General features: G+C 42.2%; 1 protein-coding gene across 3 annotated transcripts in view; it reads left to right on the forward strand.

Moving 5' to 3' along the window:
- Window positions 1–9,979: 9,979 nt before the first annotated feature.
- kazna (kazrin, periplakin interacting protein a) overlaps window positions 9,980–18,277 on the forward strand; it is a 140,538-nt gene continuing 132,240 nt past the window's right edge. For 2 of the 3 annotated variants that reach the window (XM_079177282.1, XM_079177283.1), the window contains exon 1: window positions 9,980–10,114. In XM_079177282.1, the coding sequence (XP_079033408.1) occupies window positions 10,001–10,114 (114 nt within the window). In that variant the 5' untranslated portion in view covers window positions 9,980–10,000. The remainder of the gene's footprint in view (window positions 10,115–18,277) is intronic. The other variant, XM_079177284.1, reaches the window with a different exon arrangement.

Below are 18,277 nucleotides of genomic sequence, written 5' to 3' on the forward strand. Positions count from 1 at the left end.
TTGGACGGATAATAAATGATATACTCTATCATCATCTAACAAGGTTGGGAATGTGTTTCATTCTCTGGATGTGTGAAGAGGCTTAACGTTTCACCTTCCACTGTAATTATCAGAGGCCCCGCTGCCTGCGGGAGTAATCTCACTCCGGCTGAGGTGTTAGGACGGCTCAGCGCAGCGGGCTACGAAACCATGAGCAGTGCTGTTAGACTGAGCTGACCTCGAGATCAGGCCGGAGCCGGTGAGTGGTGTTTTCTCCTCTGCAAAGAAGCCAAATAACATGTTATTCCTCTAATAGAAATGTGTAAACAATTAACACGTTGTTTAATCTGTACAGAAAACGGTGCTCCCAAAATGTCATTTTCTTTTCCTTTTTAAAGGGGCATTTAACCCAAATTCTAAAACCATTTTCCTCACTTATTATCATGCTCTTACTTTTAGTGTAGTTTTCCAGGTTTGGGGATATCATCCTCTCAATGCAATCTAGATAAATGGAATTAATTTACTCGTATTCATTGTATTGATGAATTATATGAAATAAAATCCCCAGCAACATATGTTTTCAAAAACAATGTCTCCAATATATTGATATCTGTGTATGTCAGCCGCAAAGTAATGTCGGGATGCAGCTCCCAATTATTTTCTGGATTAATAAATTCATTGTAAATAGCAAAAATGTCTAAAGAAAATACAATGAAATACTCACATCGAAGAAGTTGAACCAAAACTTTAGAAAATACTGACGGCTGCTTCCGTCACATTTCATCCCGCCTCCAGCTATCGACAGAACTTTGGAGAGTGGCTCCATTGCACTTGGTGGATTTCTGTAATTTGTAGCGACTGCGGCATTATGCCGATGTGGTGGCGCTGTATGCTAATCAGTATAGTGAACCGGGAAAGGCCGCGGCAAAACTGTCAAAAGATGAAGAAAAGAGAGGTCAGGTTTTGGCTGGACCGCAGCAAAGCCGGAGCCAGTCTGTCACTGACTGAGTGAGCGATGGACGTCGGTTATCGTGCTTTCAAAATTTGCTAACAGAATAAATATCTAAAAAACGCATTTAAATAAGTTAAAAACCACAATGGGCATGGCTGCTTCTTAAATCTGCATTTATACTCATAATTAATTTGGATCAAGCAATGAAAGTCAAGGCCAGATGTCCGTTTGTGGTTTGTTGTTGTGGTGAGAAGTTGCTATGGTTAACATGCAGAGTTAGTACTCAGCTAGAATAGTGGCACATAGAGGACGAGCTAGATTATTAATACCTGCGAGACGTTTCCTGAATGTTGAATGGTTTATTTAGAACACCGCGAGTGACTCTCATCGTCTGTTTAAAAAGCCAAATAACAGTTACTGACTGTGACAAAACAAACCGTGTCAGTTAAAACACTCGCACTTTAGTTGAGCGTTTTTAATTCATCTTTATCGAGAGCACCGCGAGTGACTCTCACCGCCTGTTTAACAAGCAGAGAGACTGTCACTGTGATAAAACAAATGGCAGGACAGCCGTGTTTGTGAAGATGCAAACGATTGTAATGTGTTGTTTATCACATTCACCTCCTGTTCCAGAGCAGCCACTCTGTGCTAAAGATGCTATCACAGCTAACTAGCTTCTTTGCAGCTGTAACACGGCTGGAGGGACATTCTCCACCATCATTGCATAATTGGATTGGTAACCTCACTGCGATATCAGAGACATGAATTATGTCTTATCGGAGCCCCGTACCGATATCTGCTCGGATTGGTTCCATTTCTAAAATACGCAAACTTGAACTCCTAAAATATGTTGCATGTAAAAAATGTTTGCTTGAGCCAGTTAGAAGCATGGTACAAATGTACATATGCACATAATCAAGATGGTCATTTTGTGTCATTAACATCCTGCTACTGTTGTGTTGTTGTTTTATTTTCCATTGCTCTGGACCAATACACTGATCCCGATGACAGCAGTGTGTAGTCTAAACCCGCATGTTATAGATTTACAGTGTTCAGAGTATTTACATTTATTACACAGGCACAGGCTACTTAAAGAACTTTTTCTTTAAGTACAAATAAAACCCAAACTGCATGTCCACAAGTGTAAGAAAATATAGGTATGACATTTTGTCACATCAGAAAATCAACCCTTTAATGTTCAAACATGTTTTCCTGGTCATCACTAGATCATCTACGCACTTGTTCGTCTTGTTATGACATCATGTCTTGTCGGTAACTCTGCAAGAAACAGCAATATAACACAATAATTAAATGAGCATTTCCTTCAGTTGTTGGTACTTGTCAACCATTTAAGTCTGATCTAATGAGACACAAGTCCACTGGAGCCGATTCATTAAATGGAAGTTTCCTGAAGAAACGCAACATTCAGTGTGAACTTAAGCACTAAACCCAGAGAAAAGACTGTCATCACACATGTTATCCTTCTTGTTTATGTTTTGGCAGCAGCTTCCATCCCCCACAGCCAAATCAGCAGGGATGACAATGAAAGGAAATGGTCTTGTCAGGTATGATTCATGCCCCCCCCCCCCCCCCCCCCCCCCCCCCACACACACACACACACACACACACACACACCTCCTGGTGCCAGTACACCGACTCCTCAAGTGTGGTTTGAGAGGCTTGTGCTGATAAGTGTTCGGATTGGTTTTCCCTCGGCCGATAATAAGGCGCTTTATTACTACTATCAGTACTAAAATGTTATAAAAATAATCTCTAGAATCTGCGCCCCACTATGCATTTAGAGATGTTTCTGGTGGAGCAGCATGTCCGCCCGCTGAGCCCCGTCAGGACGAGTGATGAGTGAATTTCAAATCTTTGATTACAAACCAGTTTGCCGTCTCTTTTCCATGGATCTAATAACCTCACATCGTTCTGCATGCCTGCCTGCTCACTGAAACCTACGCATAGGGCTGTAGCAAAAGTCATGTTTCCTCATCCCCCAAGGTTTGATTGACGTTTTTAAATGAAGCTTTGAATGTCTTTCGTCATCACCCCCCAAAAAATGGAGAAATATGATTGTGTTATTGTGGTTGTATAGATGTAATATATTATGGTGCTGTTAGTTTGCTGCCAGGCCGCCTCTTAATAGCCTACAAGTGTGTGTGCTTCTCTGCTGCAAGTGGGGGAATGTTTTTTTGCTGCAGCAAAAATGTTATTTTTGAAAGTCCAAACGCTAACAAATATGTACTGCGGCAGAATATTCTGTTGAACATGTTGTGAATTTTGGAAATCATTTATCCGAGTCGAGGAGCTCCGCATTGTTCACGGTGTGTCTGACAGGGAGAGGGGAAGAGTGGGTGGACTACTGCACCCAATGTTTCTGTAAAATATTGATGATACAATGTCAATACATTATGAAGGAAACTTCAAAGCTTAAAACTATTCGGTACAGGCCCAGTTATGGATTGTTTGATATTAAAAATAAGCAAATAGCTCAATGTTAAGCAATACTCAATGCTGTGATGTGGCTGCACCACACACACACACACACACACACACACACACACACACACACACACACACACACACACACACACACACACACACACACACACACACACACACACACACACACACACACACACACTTTAAGAGACGACATTACTTGTCAAGGAGACGTTGATGTTTAGATATTTTATTTCAAAGCTCTGCCAGACGCTGAGCCTCGCTTCCTCCCCCTGATGATCGGCGAGCTCAAGTGATCGTGATTGGACGATATGAAAATAGAAACGATGGCCCAACCCTAGAATCTGTGGTATGTCAGATATGTAGACTCACATAACAGACCGCCATAATACCTACTCACAGCATCATTTCCACTGACCGTCACCTTTGCCACTGAAAACACTTTTATAAATATTCAAATTACAAACATCAAGAGGTTGTTTTTCAGTTTTATCTAAATCGATACGAATATTCAGGCCATTTTTTTTGTAGTCGTACTCCACTTTCTTTGCCGTACTGCACTCAGCATGAACCACATTAACTGTTCATCCATGAGCTCAGAGAAAGTGCATAATCCTGTTAAAGAACGTTTGAAATCATTTCACAGTGGGAGCATTTTTGTCTTTAGAATTCCCACAGCGTTGCAGAGAAAATAAAAAAAAAATGTTCGTAGAGTGCTCAGGAGTTCAACTCTGAACTTCAGTTGGAGGTGTTTTTTCTTGGGATCCACATTGTAATCATCATAGTCGGGCAAATACAATAAACATTCTGGTTTTTTATACAGCAAACACAGGCAAAGATTCATCATCCTCTAGATACTTGGCCCAGATCCAAACTTTGACAGTATCTACAAAGACAGTTGTTATAGTTCAGAGAAGCGCTGCGAACAGCAAACTGTCAGACCACCCAGTATCTACGAAAAGACTCCACAAATGTTCTCAAGGCATAAAAAGCCACACTGCTTTTGGTCGACAAAACAGTCTAATCTCATCCAGACTTTGGCGCTGGGGCGTATTGAATCCTTCCTGTTTGTGCAGAGCTTTGTGTTGGCTGCGACCAAAATCAAAATGTACCAGAAAGACAACAAAGCATTAGACGAAAGGCTTTTCCTTTTAACTTAAGAGCCTTGATTCTGTTCACGAGCCGACAGTGTTTATGAGGCTACATTATTGGAAGATGAAGTTGATGCACAAACGGCATTAGTCCAATTATGTTGCCGCAGCTGTCCCTTTGTGTCCACACATCAGATACTCTTTTTTTTATTTATTTATTTTTTATTTATGTCTCTTTTGCTGAAATGGAGAACAAGCTCAAGCTGCTCTGTAATCCATTCAACAATTGAGGATGTTGTTACATCTGCAGCAGAAAAACACAAGAATGAGGGCAGAGAGAAGAAGAGAGCTTCAGTCATGTAAAGCTCAGCAGAAACAGAATGGAGGGGAGGGAGGGGGGGGGGGGAGATGGAGGGGGATGCATTCTCTGCTGGAGGGAGAAATAGACAGATATGTTGAGCCAGCGCTGGGTTTTTTCCTTTCACAGGAACATGCATACACAAACCATTTTAGGTGCACAGCTATCCACCTCCAGGAAGCCACATCCCATTTGTGCTCCTCTCCCTTTTTATTTTGCCCATTACAGGGGTAACGGATGCGATTAGTGGAGTTTAATGAGCTCTGCAGAGATGAGAGTTCTGCTCGCCGCTCTCCGCTTCACGGCTACAGAACCTCCGGGGTTCCGCTACGCCGAGCGAGCGATGCCTCACTCTGCACCATCTCTGTCTGTTTATCGGCAGCATGTGAACCTCACACTGCGACTGCAGGTGGGAATTTATGGTGGCATTATATGCATTTGTGTGCATGCCTTGTAGACATGCAACATGTTTGCACATAGGGGGCAACCTGTTTATGGCGTCACCATGTGCCCGTTAACTGTGAGCTAGGGTGTTGCATTCTGTGGTTTTTGTGTGTGTGCGTGGAAGAATGCGGCAATGGGTCTTTAAATAATTATTTCATCCAATTCATCCCAAAAATGTCAGAAGGTTGTGACATTCAAAAAGCAAAATATAAAGCAGTAAATGCCTCACACTTGAGAAACTGGAATCAGGAAATATTTCACGTTTTCTGAGACTTAAACGATTCAAAAATTGTTGTTGGTAGACTAATCGATTAATAAACTTCATTTCAGCACGATGTAGAGTGTGAGTTTGTTTGTCTATGTGTCGTTAACCTCGGACTATAACACATTGTGCATCCTTTACCAGGCGACAGGGACTTTTCTTCCAGGTGGTGAAGTCGGCTTTATTACAGCAGCTCTGTACAGATCAACTACGGTCTGAAACACCAGTAATGTCGATGCTTATGGTTTTTAATGAAGGTATTTTGTTCCAATCGATGTCCCACTTTCACGTTCCCCTCCACCCTCCACACTTGAAACCCCCGGAGAACTTCTGAAAAACACTTCAAACATCATCTGATCACAATCGGTCTCTTAACAGACTTAATCGTGATGTTAATTTAAAGATTGTCGTGTTCTCTTTATCTTTCATTATTATTTTGTTAGGCCTGGAAACGTTTCTGGCCTCAGTGATTTAATTGTTTTTCCTTCATTTCACAGTTTGTCTGATGTTGTTTACAGCACTTGAGTCAATTTCAGTTTACAGGCATTAAGATTAGCAAAAGGCCAATACTGCAGTGCTTTATTGTTGTCATTAGGGGGCAGTGTTGTACAGCGCTACTGCCGAGGCAGATCATTTACTTTGAGAAATGTTTTTGGATGCTGCATCCCTTCAGCTAAAATGTATGGCATAAAATCTTCTGATTATTACAAACTACTCCACTTGGATCACCTCCGTTCACCATTTGAGTTCTTGCATGTTGTTTCCTGCCTTCATGCTTCAGTCACTCGTCAGCAGCAGCTCCAGAGTCGTGGTCTTGGTTGTCGTTCACCCGTCTTGTCTCTTTATCAAATGCGGTGTCAGACTTCCATTTTCTGCATGAAAATAGGAACTTTTAAAATGTTTAAATCAATAAAAACCCCCACGAGCACATCTTAAACTATGTTTGTCTCAGTGCTTCAGGGCCCAGAAGAGTTGATCATTGCCTAAAATAGCTATTATTATGTTGTGTTTTATGTTAATGATGCCATTTATGATCTCACACATACTTGAATATAGAATTTTAGTAGTTTTAACTAATGGCGCTTATAGCCCTTATAGCCCATCTTTCCAGTTTGCCAGATGTTTAAGAGGTGCAAACTGTGCTTAATTATGCACACACTGAACCACATGCCAGGCTTCCAGTTAAGCCCCAGAGGAATTAGTTTCACCATTATGAACACGAAAGGATTGCTCCCTGGCTGGAATTGTCTCCCATTATGTGGCTATTAGATTCTTTGATGCAAACCTGTCTGGAGAGGATATGAGTTAAGAAAAGCAACAAGCCAAATTAAACTCTTCAGCTGCTTTTTGTTAGATGTCACGATGGCTGAAAAACAGTTTAAAATTGCAACATTGTATGAAAAATCAAAACGTAATCCATGCACTCTGTCTGAAGGATGAAAGTTATCATTTTCATTTCACAGTGGTTATCGTTTTGTGAAACTTTGGCCCACTTTGAACCTGCTGTTCCTCCTCTCTCGTAGCAGAGAGTACAGAAGGCAGAGGTTTAGTTTAGTTCAATGTGTTAGTCTAATCTCTCTACTGATTTTAGATAATTTACAAGCCTACACTATATCACATATATACTGCGTACAAATCCTGTGCAGCGTTAACTTTTTTTTGACACCAAAATGAAGAACTTGGATGAGTTTGACCGTGCACAGCGCGGTGCATAGCAACAAATGCAAGTCTGACATCAGAGACCCCAGAAATATTTCTCAACATTTCTCCAGAGCTGTGAACAATTCCCATGAAGTCAGCCCCCTTTATCTCAACTTTAGCCTGACGGCTGCACCTTATCCTATTAGGTTTGCTGCATACATTCTTTTAAACATATGTCATCTCTAGTGATCTTATTTCCTCCCGGCACCCACAGTTCTCCCTTCTGAGCAGATAAAGGCCTCCTCCGCACTTGTTGTGGTGTTCCTGCTCTATAGGAGGGCATGTAAGGCACTTTAAGATTTCCCTATGCTGGCTAGACACCGACAGAAGAAAGGAGACAGGAAAAGCGCAAGGGCTGAGCTGGAATGACAATTTGATATTCTTTGCATCCATTTTAAGCTAACTACTGCGATCTGAGCTCTTTTTTCTTTATTTTTCTTCCATATCTGCCTCGCTCTCTTTCAGATGTGCTGAAGGCGAGCTGTAGGGGAAATCTATTTCAGTGTGCAGATGAAGATGGTTGAGACGCATAGAGAAAACTCGATTCTGTGCTGGCTTTAGTTTATCTGTGAAATGATGTGTGATGCTTCCAAACCATTTGGTTGCTCCTCGTTGCTTTTAAAGGTCTAATGATCGCAGCGTTGGCGACTGGACGATCAATATTTGATGTTGAATATACAGGGTAAAGGTTACCGTAAAATATCTGTATTGATTTCAGTGCGTAGTGTAGCTTTCATGATCAATGGCTATGAATTTTAATTTCATCAATAATGTTTACCCAACAGTGGCAATTTGTTGTTAGTGTGTAGTGTAGTTGTGTGTAGTTTTAAAATGTTTTCACCACGCATAGCATACTAAGTGAGATTCAATGATGGGTATTAACGAGTATTATTACATGGTAATAATAGATTATGACGACATTTGTAAAGGTAGGTGTACCTAATGGGACACGTTTTCTTTCTTCAAATGTCCAAGCCTAACTAACACAAATCTGTGTACTTACCACAACGTGTCCAACGTGCTTCTGGTTATTTAGAGTGCAAACGGCTGAATGAGCCCATCCACAACACACATCGGTGCTCCACTGATCTTAGCCGCTTGCCCTACATTACACAACCTGAGCCATATTTGCATCCCGACGTTCTCATACATCGAAACTGTGCTGGCTCGCAAAAAAAGAGTTCTCAGGATAGGAACAGGAAAATAAAAAAAGTTTGTGTGCCTGCATGTTCATTATGTGGCCAGTAGAGGGCACTAAGAGTAAGCAGCTGAAAACACATCTGCCAAAGGTCCACTGGGGGAGAGAAGAGGCTTCATACCTAATTGCAAATTTGCGTTTGTGTTGTTTTCACGTAAAAAAATAAATAAATGTTGAAGCAAAATGTGTCCCTTTGCCTTTTAAATCGACCACAATTGGATCTAAACTGAAAATGAATGTGTAAGAAGAGTCACTGTCTTACTGTAACCCATTATGTGTTCGGACTGTGCGTCGAGAGGTGAACTGGTTGCAGTGTCTGTGAACTTGGGCGACATCCAGCCCGCTCACGTATTCAAGCATCTGATTTCTGCTCAGCTCTCAGTTCCTCTTCAGCCCCCTCTCTCCCGTCTTATCTCTGCCTTCAGTGCCGACTTGTCAAATTTCCTACTCAAAGCTTGTTTGTTAGGGAATGTCAGCCACGGTGAAAGATTTTTTTAAATTTTTTCTTTGGGTTATGTAACACATTAATCTGTGCTCTCTCTTTTTTTTTTGCGTGGGCTTTTGTGTGTGAAAGAAGCTTTATATTTGCATCCTGAAAAGACCCTATCCACATTCTTGGCCTAAAATCATCCTTTCTCTTTATGGATTTAGCAGGTTGGATTTCTTAATTTGGCCAAAATGTGCGAGTGCATGATGGTTCAGAGTCCGTATCAGATGACTTCTGGACAGACGGTCAATCCTTGATCACTGCGTCTCCCTTTATAACCAACAAAGCTGTACGTTTGAGGGTTTAGCAAAGTTTAAATGCTGGAAAGATAGTAAATGACACATAAGGGGTTAGTGTAGCAGCTCACGAAAAAAGCAACACAAATATGGAAACCGCTTTTTCTCACACACTTTAATTTATCCAACATTTCCGCCATGTGGGTGGCCTCTGAAATAGTTGTGATGACCTTCCAAAGACCAAGGGGGATTACCGGTAAATGGAAGCGGGTTGAGGAAGTCTGTGTGTGTGTGTGTGTGTGTGTGTGTGAGGAGAAGGAAATACAGTAGGGCTGGCTATTTCTTAATGTGGAAGCTTAGCTGGAGAGGAAACCTGGAAGGAGAGGTTTGCCAGGGACACGCAAGGGCAAGAACATGGGAAACAAAACAGGATGGCTCTCAGGCCGACATGGAACGTTCTGAACCAGTGAGGGCGTTGACGGAGAAAGTCGGTGACGGTGTGACAGTAGGAAACCGTTTTCTTCCACTGTTATCTCTGTTGTTCCTGCTCAGAAAGAGGCTGGCAATACATCAACAAAGGAAGAAATATCTGTGTAATGGCGTTCTGGTATTGAAAGCATTTTTATACACACTTAAGCCTGCCTGCACTCATGATAGGTGGGACGTATAAAAAGCTTTAATTGTAATTGTCTTTTGTAATGCCACCAGATTAACAACCAATCCACCCAGAACAACTGGTCTATGCTAACTGACTGCTATTGTTGTTGTTTGTCTTCCTGTAGCTGTGCAATCTCTGAACAGCTTGAATGACCAGATTGCGAGCATCATGGTGACTGGACCCAAGCCGCAGGAGCAGGAGCAGCCCGTCTTTCCTCCTCCTGAGAAGGAGCCGCTGCAGAAGTCCATGACGCTGATGAGGCACCTTCTTGTGGATGCACAGGTACAAGAGTCACTCGAGTAATTTGCTCTCGAGGAGGCAGGAGGGGGGGGGGGGGGGGGGGGGGACTAGAGAAAGACTCACTAGTTGACAAAAAAGGGAGTTGGGAGGATGGCTTTAGCACTTCTAAAAGTAAAACGTCTGTCCCTCAATCAACTTTTTCAGGGTCCTAGAAAGTTCCACCAAAACTAATGACTATCAGTGAAACCGTTGCAATCGGGGATGGTGGTGAAGTAAATGAGCGCAGTGCAGTTCAGCTGTGATGAACAAAAGTGCGCCGTCGACCAGTTGCAATCTGACGAAACTTTCAGAAGTCACAGTGTCGCCACATATTTGAGGGAATTCTTGCTGGGCCACTTTCATGGCGCGATCGTGGCACTTACTGTACATGTATGGTGTTAAAAAAAGAGTGTTTGCCAGCGGTCACCTTGCAAAAGTCCAAACTTATATTGAGGCAAACACACCGGAAAAAAGCATGGGGGGGCTCTGTGGGAGTCCAGGTGCCATTCATCTTCATGGAGACTACTGCACAGTGCCGTGCTACAGTGTCATGATTCTAAACGGGTAAGTGTCGACTATATCGTTAATATTTCAAGGGATTTCAAGGGTAGCGTAGTTTATTTCGTGCTGCATTATGCAATGACATAGCCTATGGTTTGTCAAAATAAAATGGAAGTAATTTAATCATTTAGATTTATCTACTACTCGGTAATATAGTTGATAGATAAATGGATTGTAGTCGGTAGTGGCAGCCCCACTCTCAGACTAAATGATTTGTTGCTTGATAAATCTAAAAAGATAGTTGAGGGCTTATCAGTTTGAAAATAGTCATTAGTCGTGCGGTGTAGACGCATGTAATCCAGCTCATAAATTGCTGGAACATGTGCTCTTGAATTTGTGACATCACAACAAAGAACATCGTAGTTTGTGCCGATACCTGGCAGACTGGTAGTGTCGGAGTCGACTTCACGCTTCATTTTGCACCGGTGCAAATTGTTTGTGAAGACACAGAATGCTATTTCTGAGCTGCTCCGGCAAAGGGCCTCAGATGAAATGAAAATATTGACTTTGTGTAATAGAGGTTCAACAACAAGGTTACATTTCCTCGATCAGAGTCAATTGCCACTTAAATTCCCCGAACGGAACACAGTGTTCGACAGTCTTCCACTAGTTCATTTGTTTTTTCTCCTCACCCCGTCTCTCTTTGACTGAATCTTCCTCCATGTCCTCTTATTCAGAGTTGACCCCAGTGTCCTTTAAAAAAATACTTTCCTGGGGTGTCAATCACCCGAGTAAGCAGCTGTGCGAATGCTTGAGGATTGATGTTGGACTGCTAGCGTGGCACCTTTTTTTTGTGAATAAATGAGTTTTCTGAACCAGGGACGTGACATTGCTGGCAGCCTCTCTCCTACATCTCTCTCCCTCAGCTTTCTCCTCTTGTTTTGCTCATGTTCTTGCGGATCATTTCACATCACCTTTGTGATGGAAGAGGAGGAGATGAGAGGCTGGATTCCTACGAGCTCCAATTAGGGGAGGGAGGATGCTGCCAGCTGAAGTGGCGGTGTCAAGAGTGTGATTGAGCTGTCTGCAATGTATCGCACATATGCTTGTTGTGTTCGTTTGCTCCGGTGTCGTTTTCTGTTTTCCTCACTCTAATGCAAATTAATTTGTGCTGATATATGCACCGTATGAGCTACAACGTAACAGCTGTTGCTGAATCGAAAATGCTCATGAACTCTAATCCACAACAAGGTTGCAAGGCTTTAAGTGCTTGCTGCTTGGACATTTTTATGGGTTATCATTTATACAAAACAAAAATAGGTTCCCCACACAGATCCAAAAAAGTAGCTCCTTCACATTCTTGTCTCTGTGATTCTCCCGTCTGTTTCTCTGTGAGGCTAAACGTCTTGTTAAAGCTCAAAGAAAATGCATCTGCACACCAGGACGGGAGACGTGGGGACTGCTGAGTGACTGCTGACTGACATTGAGCGCTCCTTTTCCCGTTATCACTCATTCTCCCTCTAATAGACAGGTAGCCATCTTTCTTTCAACAACACCGCAGACTGTCTTGTTAATTTACTCGCAGTCCAGGGACCTCTCATTCTGTCAGCATTCTTTTGAATGTTTCATTAAGGATTGCTGTCCTTTTTGGTTTCCTCGGAACAGGAAGCTTCATGCAGTATAAAGTGGCTGATCAAGAATTATATCAAGAATATGACCGTTCAATACCACGCCAAATGACGACCCCAATTAGTCAAAACCCCAGGTGATAACCAATTCCTTCTCGAAAACACAATAACTGACAAAGTAAAATGATTTGTTTCATAACAACAGAAAAACATAGAGAGGTTGCTAACCTTGGTATAAAAATTGAAAATGAATGATTGTAGCTAAGGCTACAGAACACTTTAGATTATTATAATTGTCAAATTTGGCTAAAATGATTATGAATAATTTAAATAATAGAATATTACCTTCTGTATCCTAGACTTGGCATGGATCACTGGAAAAAATGACAAATGGATGATTTTGATACTATTTTATTGTGTTTTCTTGCTGTGATCGAATGACATTGTTTGCCACTTTATCTAGTTTTACTTCCACCGTGACGGATCCCCGGCAGCTCTGCAGTGACGGAGGGTTGTGCACCGCACCACCTGAGAAACACACATCAGGCAGTTGACCACAAATCTCTGAAAAACACTTCCAGTTCTCAAATCTTCCTTCACCTTTCTCAACTTTCTCATGACATATTATTCGAACATGGCAATTTTAACAAACCACTACTATTTTCCCGCAACAGACCGCTCACTGCAGAGCGGCTCGGTGAGGATCTTTCTTCTCCTCCAAAGGCCCATCTGGCGTGTATCCTGCAGTCAAGCTGGGAGGAGATTGGCTGCTGAGCTTTTGCCTCCGACCCTCTCTCTATCTCCCCTTTCCGTGCTGTACCCGGTTGTGACTACATTAGCTGTGCTGTCAGTCATCAGTGGAGGGGAACGGGGGGGACGGGGGGAGAGAAATGGAGAGTTTGAGCGCAGGGGGGGGATGTGGACGCACATCGGAGGCCATTAAAGGTGACTTTGACAGTGACTGAGTGGAGACTCTGATAAATAAGATCTCTCTGACCCCCTCTGACCTCCACTCTGCTCTAATCATCAGTGGAGCGCTGCAGACACGTCTGGCACTCGTACAGAAGGAGCAAAGCAGATTCATTTTTATTTATTTATTTATTTTTTTGCAGGAACAAACTTGCACTAAATTCTTGAGCTAAAAACAATGAATACAGGAACACATCGGATCAATATTTCATGTAATGAAATTTTCACAAAAAGGCAGTAATTGTGAGCCCTTTTGTAATACGTTTCAAACACAGTGCAAATCGATATTGCTGGCGTTGCCGGCTATTCTGAGAGGGTCAATATTCTGTGGCTGTAAAGTGTACAAACTTAGCGTCGCTGGTAAGTGTTGTAGATTTACAAAGTCTTCTCTCCCTGAACTCAGTGACGTGGATACAGTACCTTAAGTCCCTGAAAACACGTGTTGTGTGGAAGTAAATTGATGGTAATTTTTACATAAAGCTGCACTAATCAATATTTTCATACTAATGGATGAGAAAATGAAATGTAATGTTAAAGGGTGTCACTCTTACTGATGAACCCACAGGCCACCCTCGGCTCCATTTAGCATTTTAGTATCTTTACGCTCTTTGATTTCATTGCGTTACTGTTTTGGTTCAGTCTCAGTGCTCTCTTAAACCTCATTCCCAAAGCTAATGTTGCTCCATGTCTGCTGGATGTGTAAACAGGCATCTGCTTTCTAATTTTGTTCATGCCATACATGTATATAACAAGCATCAACTTTTTAAATTGATAAAATGTCAACGATGTGCTTATGCGTCTGGATACCTAAGTCCGTTGCTTCCTATGAAGAGCACATCCTGTGTGCAAATAAATATTTCAACACAAAGGACTGACTTCCACATATATTAGCCAATAGTGCTGGACCTCTGCCCAGGGTCATGGAGGAGCGCAGGCTGCCCACAGTCTCAGAGGACTGGTGGGAGGTGCTAGAGAGGGAGCCAGTGTACGATGGGTCTGTCTGGGTCAGTCTGTCCCTCTCTCCGACTGGAGCCTCAGCTGGCCCTCCAGAGCAGGGTTCCTACCCATGCATAATACATCACCACGGTCCCATCTGCCCCCTCAACCCGTCCTCTGACTCCACCGGGCCGGTCTAATAGGCCCTGCTCCAATGACGGACAGCCATGTGCTACTATGGCGATGGCTTATTGTGGCCCAGCTCAATCCCAGAGTGTGACAAATGAAAATGGAAATAGGGTAATTTGGTTCAAAGAGAGTTTTGTCTTCATCGACTGTTAGAAACAGCCGGAGTGTTTTCCTGAGCTCCACATCGAGAAGCTCAAAAAACTAGAATCACCCGTTCACAGCTTCAGTGTCGTTTGAATTTGAACTTTCATATCAAAGGCAGGAAGCTTGAACTTGAGGTGATTTGTTTAGAAGTCTCTGTGATGGTTGCATTTTCAAAAGTCGTAATTGCCGGATCTCTGTGAATGTTATTCGCAGTGATGGTGCTTATACAGACAAGGTCGTTACTAATGCTGCTGCGGCCAAGAGTATTGCACTCAATGAAATGCCCATGGGTATCTCATTCATAGTATCCGGAAGGAAAATGTAAAATTATATCTTTAACTCTTTATCTGCTATTTTTTAATATTGCAATTTTTTTTTTTAGTGGCCAGACGGAAATGTTATTGTCGGTGCAAGATGGATGACATTACTCCTCTAGCTGGTGGGTTTGTAAATTGAACAGATTGAGACTGACGGCATATCTTGTAAGGAATAAATTGAAAACCATTTCATTGTAGGAATACAGCGCTGAATGTTGCCTGCAGAGAAAAGTGCTCTCTGTCATTAGAAAATAGTTTGATGTAAGAAAATGCACCGATTGCAATTTTCTTGCCAGATCCAGATTTTCTTTTTTTAAAGTCTGACCTGCCGATTTCTTTCTTTCTGAGAACTATAACGGCTTAGGCCTACACAAACATTTTCTTTTCTTTTGTGCAGTATTAAAATTCAACTGTATGTTCATAATAATAATAAAAAAAACATGAATTAACTGGGAAGCAGTTTAGAGAGTTAGACAGGCTTTTGGCTCGCATGAAAGACTTCTAATGATCCTACGAGACTTCCCCACTATTCTCTGTTACCTGACATGTATGCTAATTAGTCCTCTCAACTTGTGACCAATTACTCTTTGCAATTTGCATCCCACAAAAGCCCAGAAGCAGCACTGAGTGACTGAGCTGCCATTAGCTATGTCAACAGACAACAATTAGAGAACAGTTGGAAATAGTGCACAGCACAAAAACTGAGAGATGCACAGTTGGAGCCTGAGAGCTTATAGTATAGTGGCCCCTAAGGTTGAAAGGTTTCAACCAGAAAGCCCATTTATTTCTCTACTGTAAAATGTCCTGCATAGTACATATCTGGGGCATTATTTCTATATAACCATATTTTTGGGATCCTTATTAAAAATGTTATTTTATGCTATATGCACCACTCTGCATGCATTTTAATGAGTGTATTTTGTGCGGTTTCTGAAGTTCAAAAAGAGCATTTTAGTATTCAGAATGATTGTATAGCAACGTTCTGTATGTTAATTTGAGCTAGCTGTCTACTGTATTAATCATGTTTGCACATGTTTTGTTAACTCCCTTGAAAACCTAATATCAGTAAATGCTTTCCCACTGCAGGAAGTCTGTGGGGACGCAGAGAATCTTTCCACTCAGCTTACATCTAAAGACCCATTACATGGAATAAATAATGGCATGTTTGAAGCGAGCTCTCTGCAATGAAAACTGAAAATGACTAGTCTATTGATTTGGGGAAGAGCGCTTAACGGAGCAAGGAAGACAGCTGATGATTGTGCAAGCCTTTAACACACTGCACAAGTTTCCAAGCCCTTCTCTCAACCAGCTTTAACCCTTTCAATCAGAGGTCAAGGTGTGGCTCTCACAAAGACTTGCACAAGCGACGGGAATAGCACCACAACATGGTTAATAGTCTGCATTGATCCAGACCGCAATGCCTCAGAGATTCTGCGATTCGCAGCCCTCCGAGCTGGTCTCCGAACACAGCTGGAGCAATGACTAACTGTCCTCTCTGGTCTCCCGGGATAGGGAAAGATAAATGTGCATCCTTCAAGGTGAAACGCAAGCTCGAGGTCAGAGTCGAGCAAACGGCTAAGTACTGACGTTTAACCCAGAACAAAATGTCTTCAGATTGTCGTTTGGGCTTGAAACGTTGGACTCGTCCTCCTCTGGGAAATGGCTGTATTGGTTTCACGCATCATTTGGGTTTGATTCTGTCATCGAGTGAGTGAGAAGGCCGTTTCAGCTTGATACTGTGACGAGTGGTTGTGAACCCCGTGTGGGATTGTCTGCAAAGAGACAGAGGACCTTTTGTTTGGCTGTAATAAAAATGGATCATAATAACAACAAAGCTAATAACCATATTTAGTTCATCCACTACATTGCTATATACTAAATGGCTCGATGACCTTATTTACAGGCAAAATGCTGACGAGGACCTTTACCTTTTTAATAAAGACTCTTCATTATCAGACGCATGCTTGTAATTTATTTTAGGCTCTTTAGGCATTTGATAAGAATATTACTGTCTATGCTATTAGACCTTAAGACTCAGCAGACTGTCTCACAATGCATTTAATGTTGTGACTAATGCACCCAGAACGTACAGGAATCAACTGAATAACTTATACTTTAGGGTATTAAGTAGAAATATTTGCATAACTGGCCAAGTCAAACCTAGGTTGCTAGGCAACCTGGCCTGTCTGACGGGCACTGTCGCAGACGGCCATGTTCATGGCTAAATCCGGTTTTGTTTTTGTTTTTCTTGGCTTGTCGTGGTAGAAATAAATTGTTATCTCAAGTGACCGTGCACGCTCTGGCGCTGCGTGCATTTGGATTGTATTTATGTTTTTGAAAGGTTTTTGCCGACGTGAAGCCGCTTACAGTGACTCACGGTTGAGCTCAGAGGATCACAAACAAGGAGACGGTTCGGTCAGGAGCCGGTTGGTTCACGGCTCTCCCGTTTCATGTGAAGACCAGTTTCAGTCTCAATGAGGCCGGCCCACATCAGATACAACGCTCTCCTAATCTAACTTGCTCATCTATTGATGCAGTCTGAAGTGGAAACCACAGTTGATGGGACTGCTGCCTCAGGTGTGTGTGTGTGTGTGACGCAGCACGTTACTATGGAAACAGGCCATCGTAGGATTATTTTGATCGTATAAATGGGATTTATAGGAGAAGAGGTACTAGCCAAAGCTTGTTTATTTGTTCGTACCTCTTGCTCTGTGCTTTTGCTCCCCATTTCCTCCGCGTGTTGTATTCTTCATATTACCTTGCAGAACCTGCTATCTCCCAAGATCAAAGGCTTTGCCCTCCATATCTACTGTATGTGGTGCTGCCTCTGACGCTGGTGTTCATAGCTACACTGTTTTTGTGGAGGTGAAGTCATGATCCTGAGATGTGACTTTATGTCCCCATGTATGTGTATATATGTGCGAACAATGCATGTGGAGTCACCACTGTCTCCATTTTGTGAAGTGCAGCGCGGTATCCCCGGTAAACTGCTGGTCGTATCGAGGTTACAAGACTAAAGTAAATCAAACTAATGACCTCAGGAGGTTTAGTGTAGGTGTGATTGTAAGGTTTGAATTTTGCATTATGAGAGAGTCGGCTCGTTACAATAGCTCTCTGCTCTTTTTGCTTGCCTGCACGGTGGGACTCAAGCTGTTTTTTTATTGACCTGAATATTAGATGATGCTTATTACGAGACAACCCCTCCCTTTTAGATGACTTTTTGAAGATAACAAACCCTCTGATTAAAACATGATCATAATATTGTTACATTGCTACGGTTTTACACAGTTTTACAAAAGTGAGACAACTGCACACCCTAAATAACACTGTGCCCATCCCCTTTGTAACTCCTATTATTGTTGTTGTTATTATGATTATGATTATTATTTGTCTCACTTTGATTTGGCGGGCAATCATGCTTTAAGTTTTGGAGATAAAGTTGCCAAATGTGATGGCCTTTTAGGGATGTAAACCGGAAGTTT

This window comes from Pholis gunnellus, assembly GCF_910591455.1.
Source record: "Pholis gunnellus genome assembly, chromosome: 2".
NCBI lineage: Eukaryota > Metazoa > Chordata > Actinopteri > Perciformes > Pholidae > Pholis > Pholis gunnellus.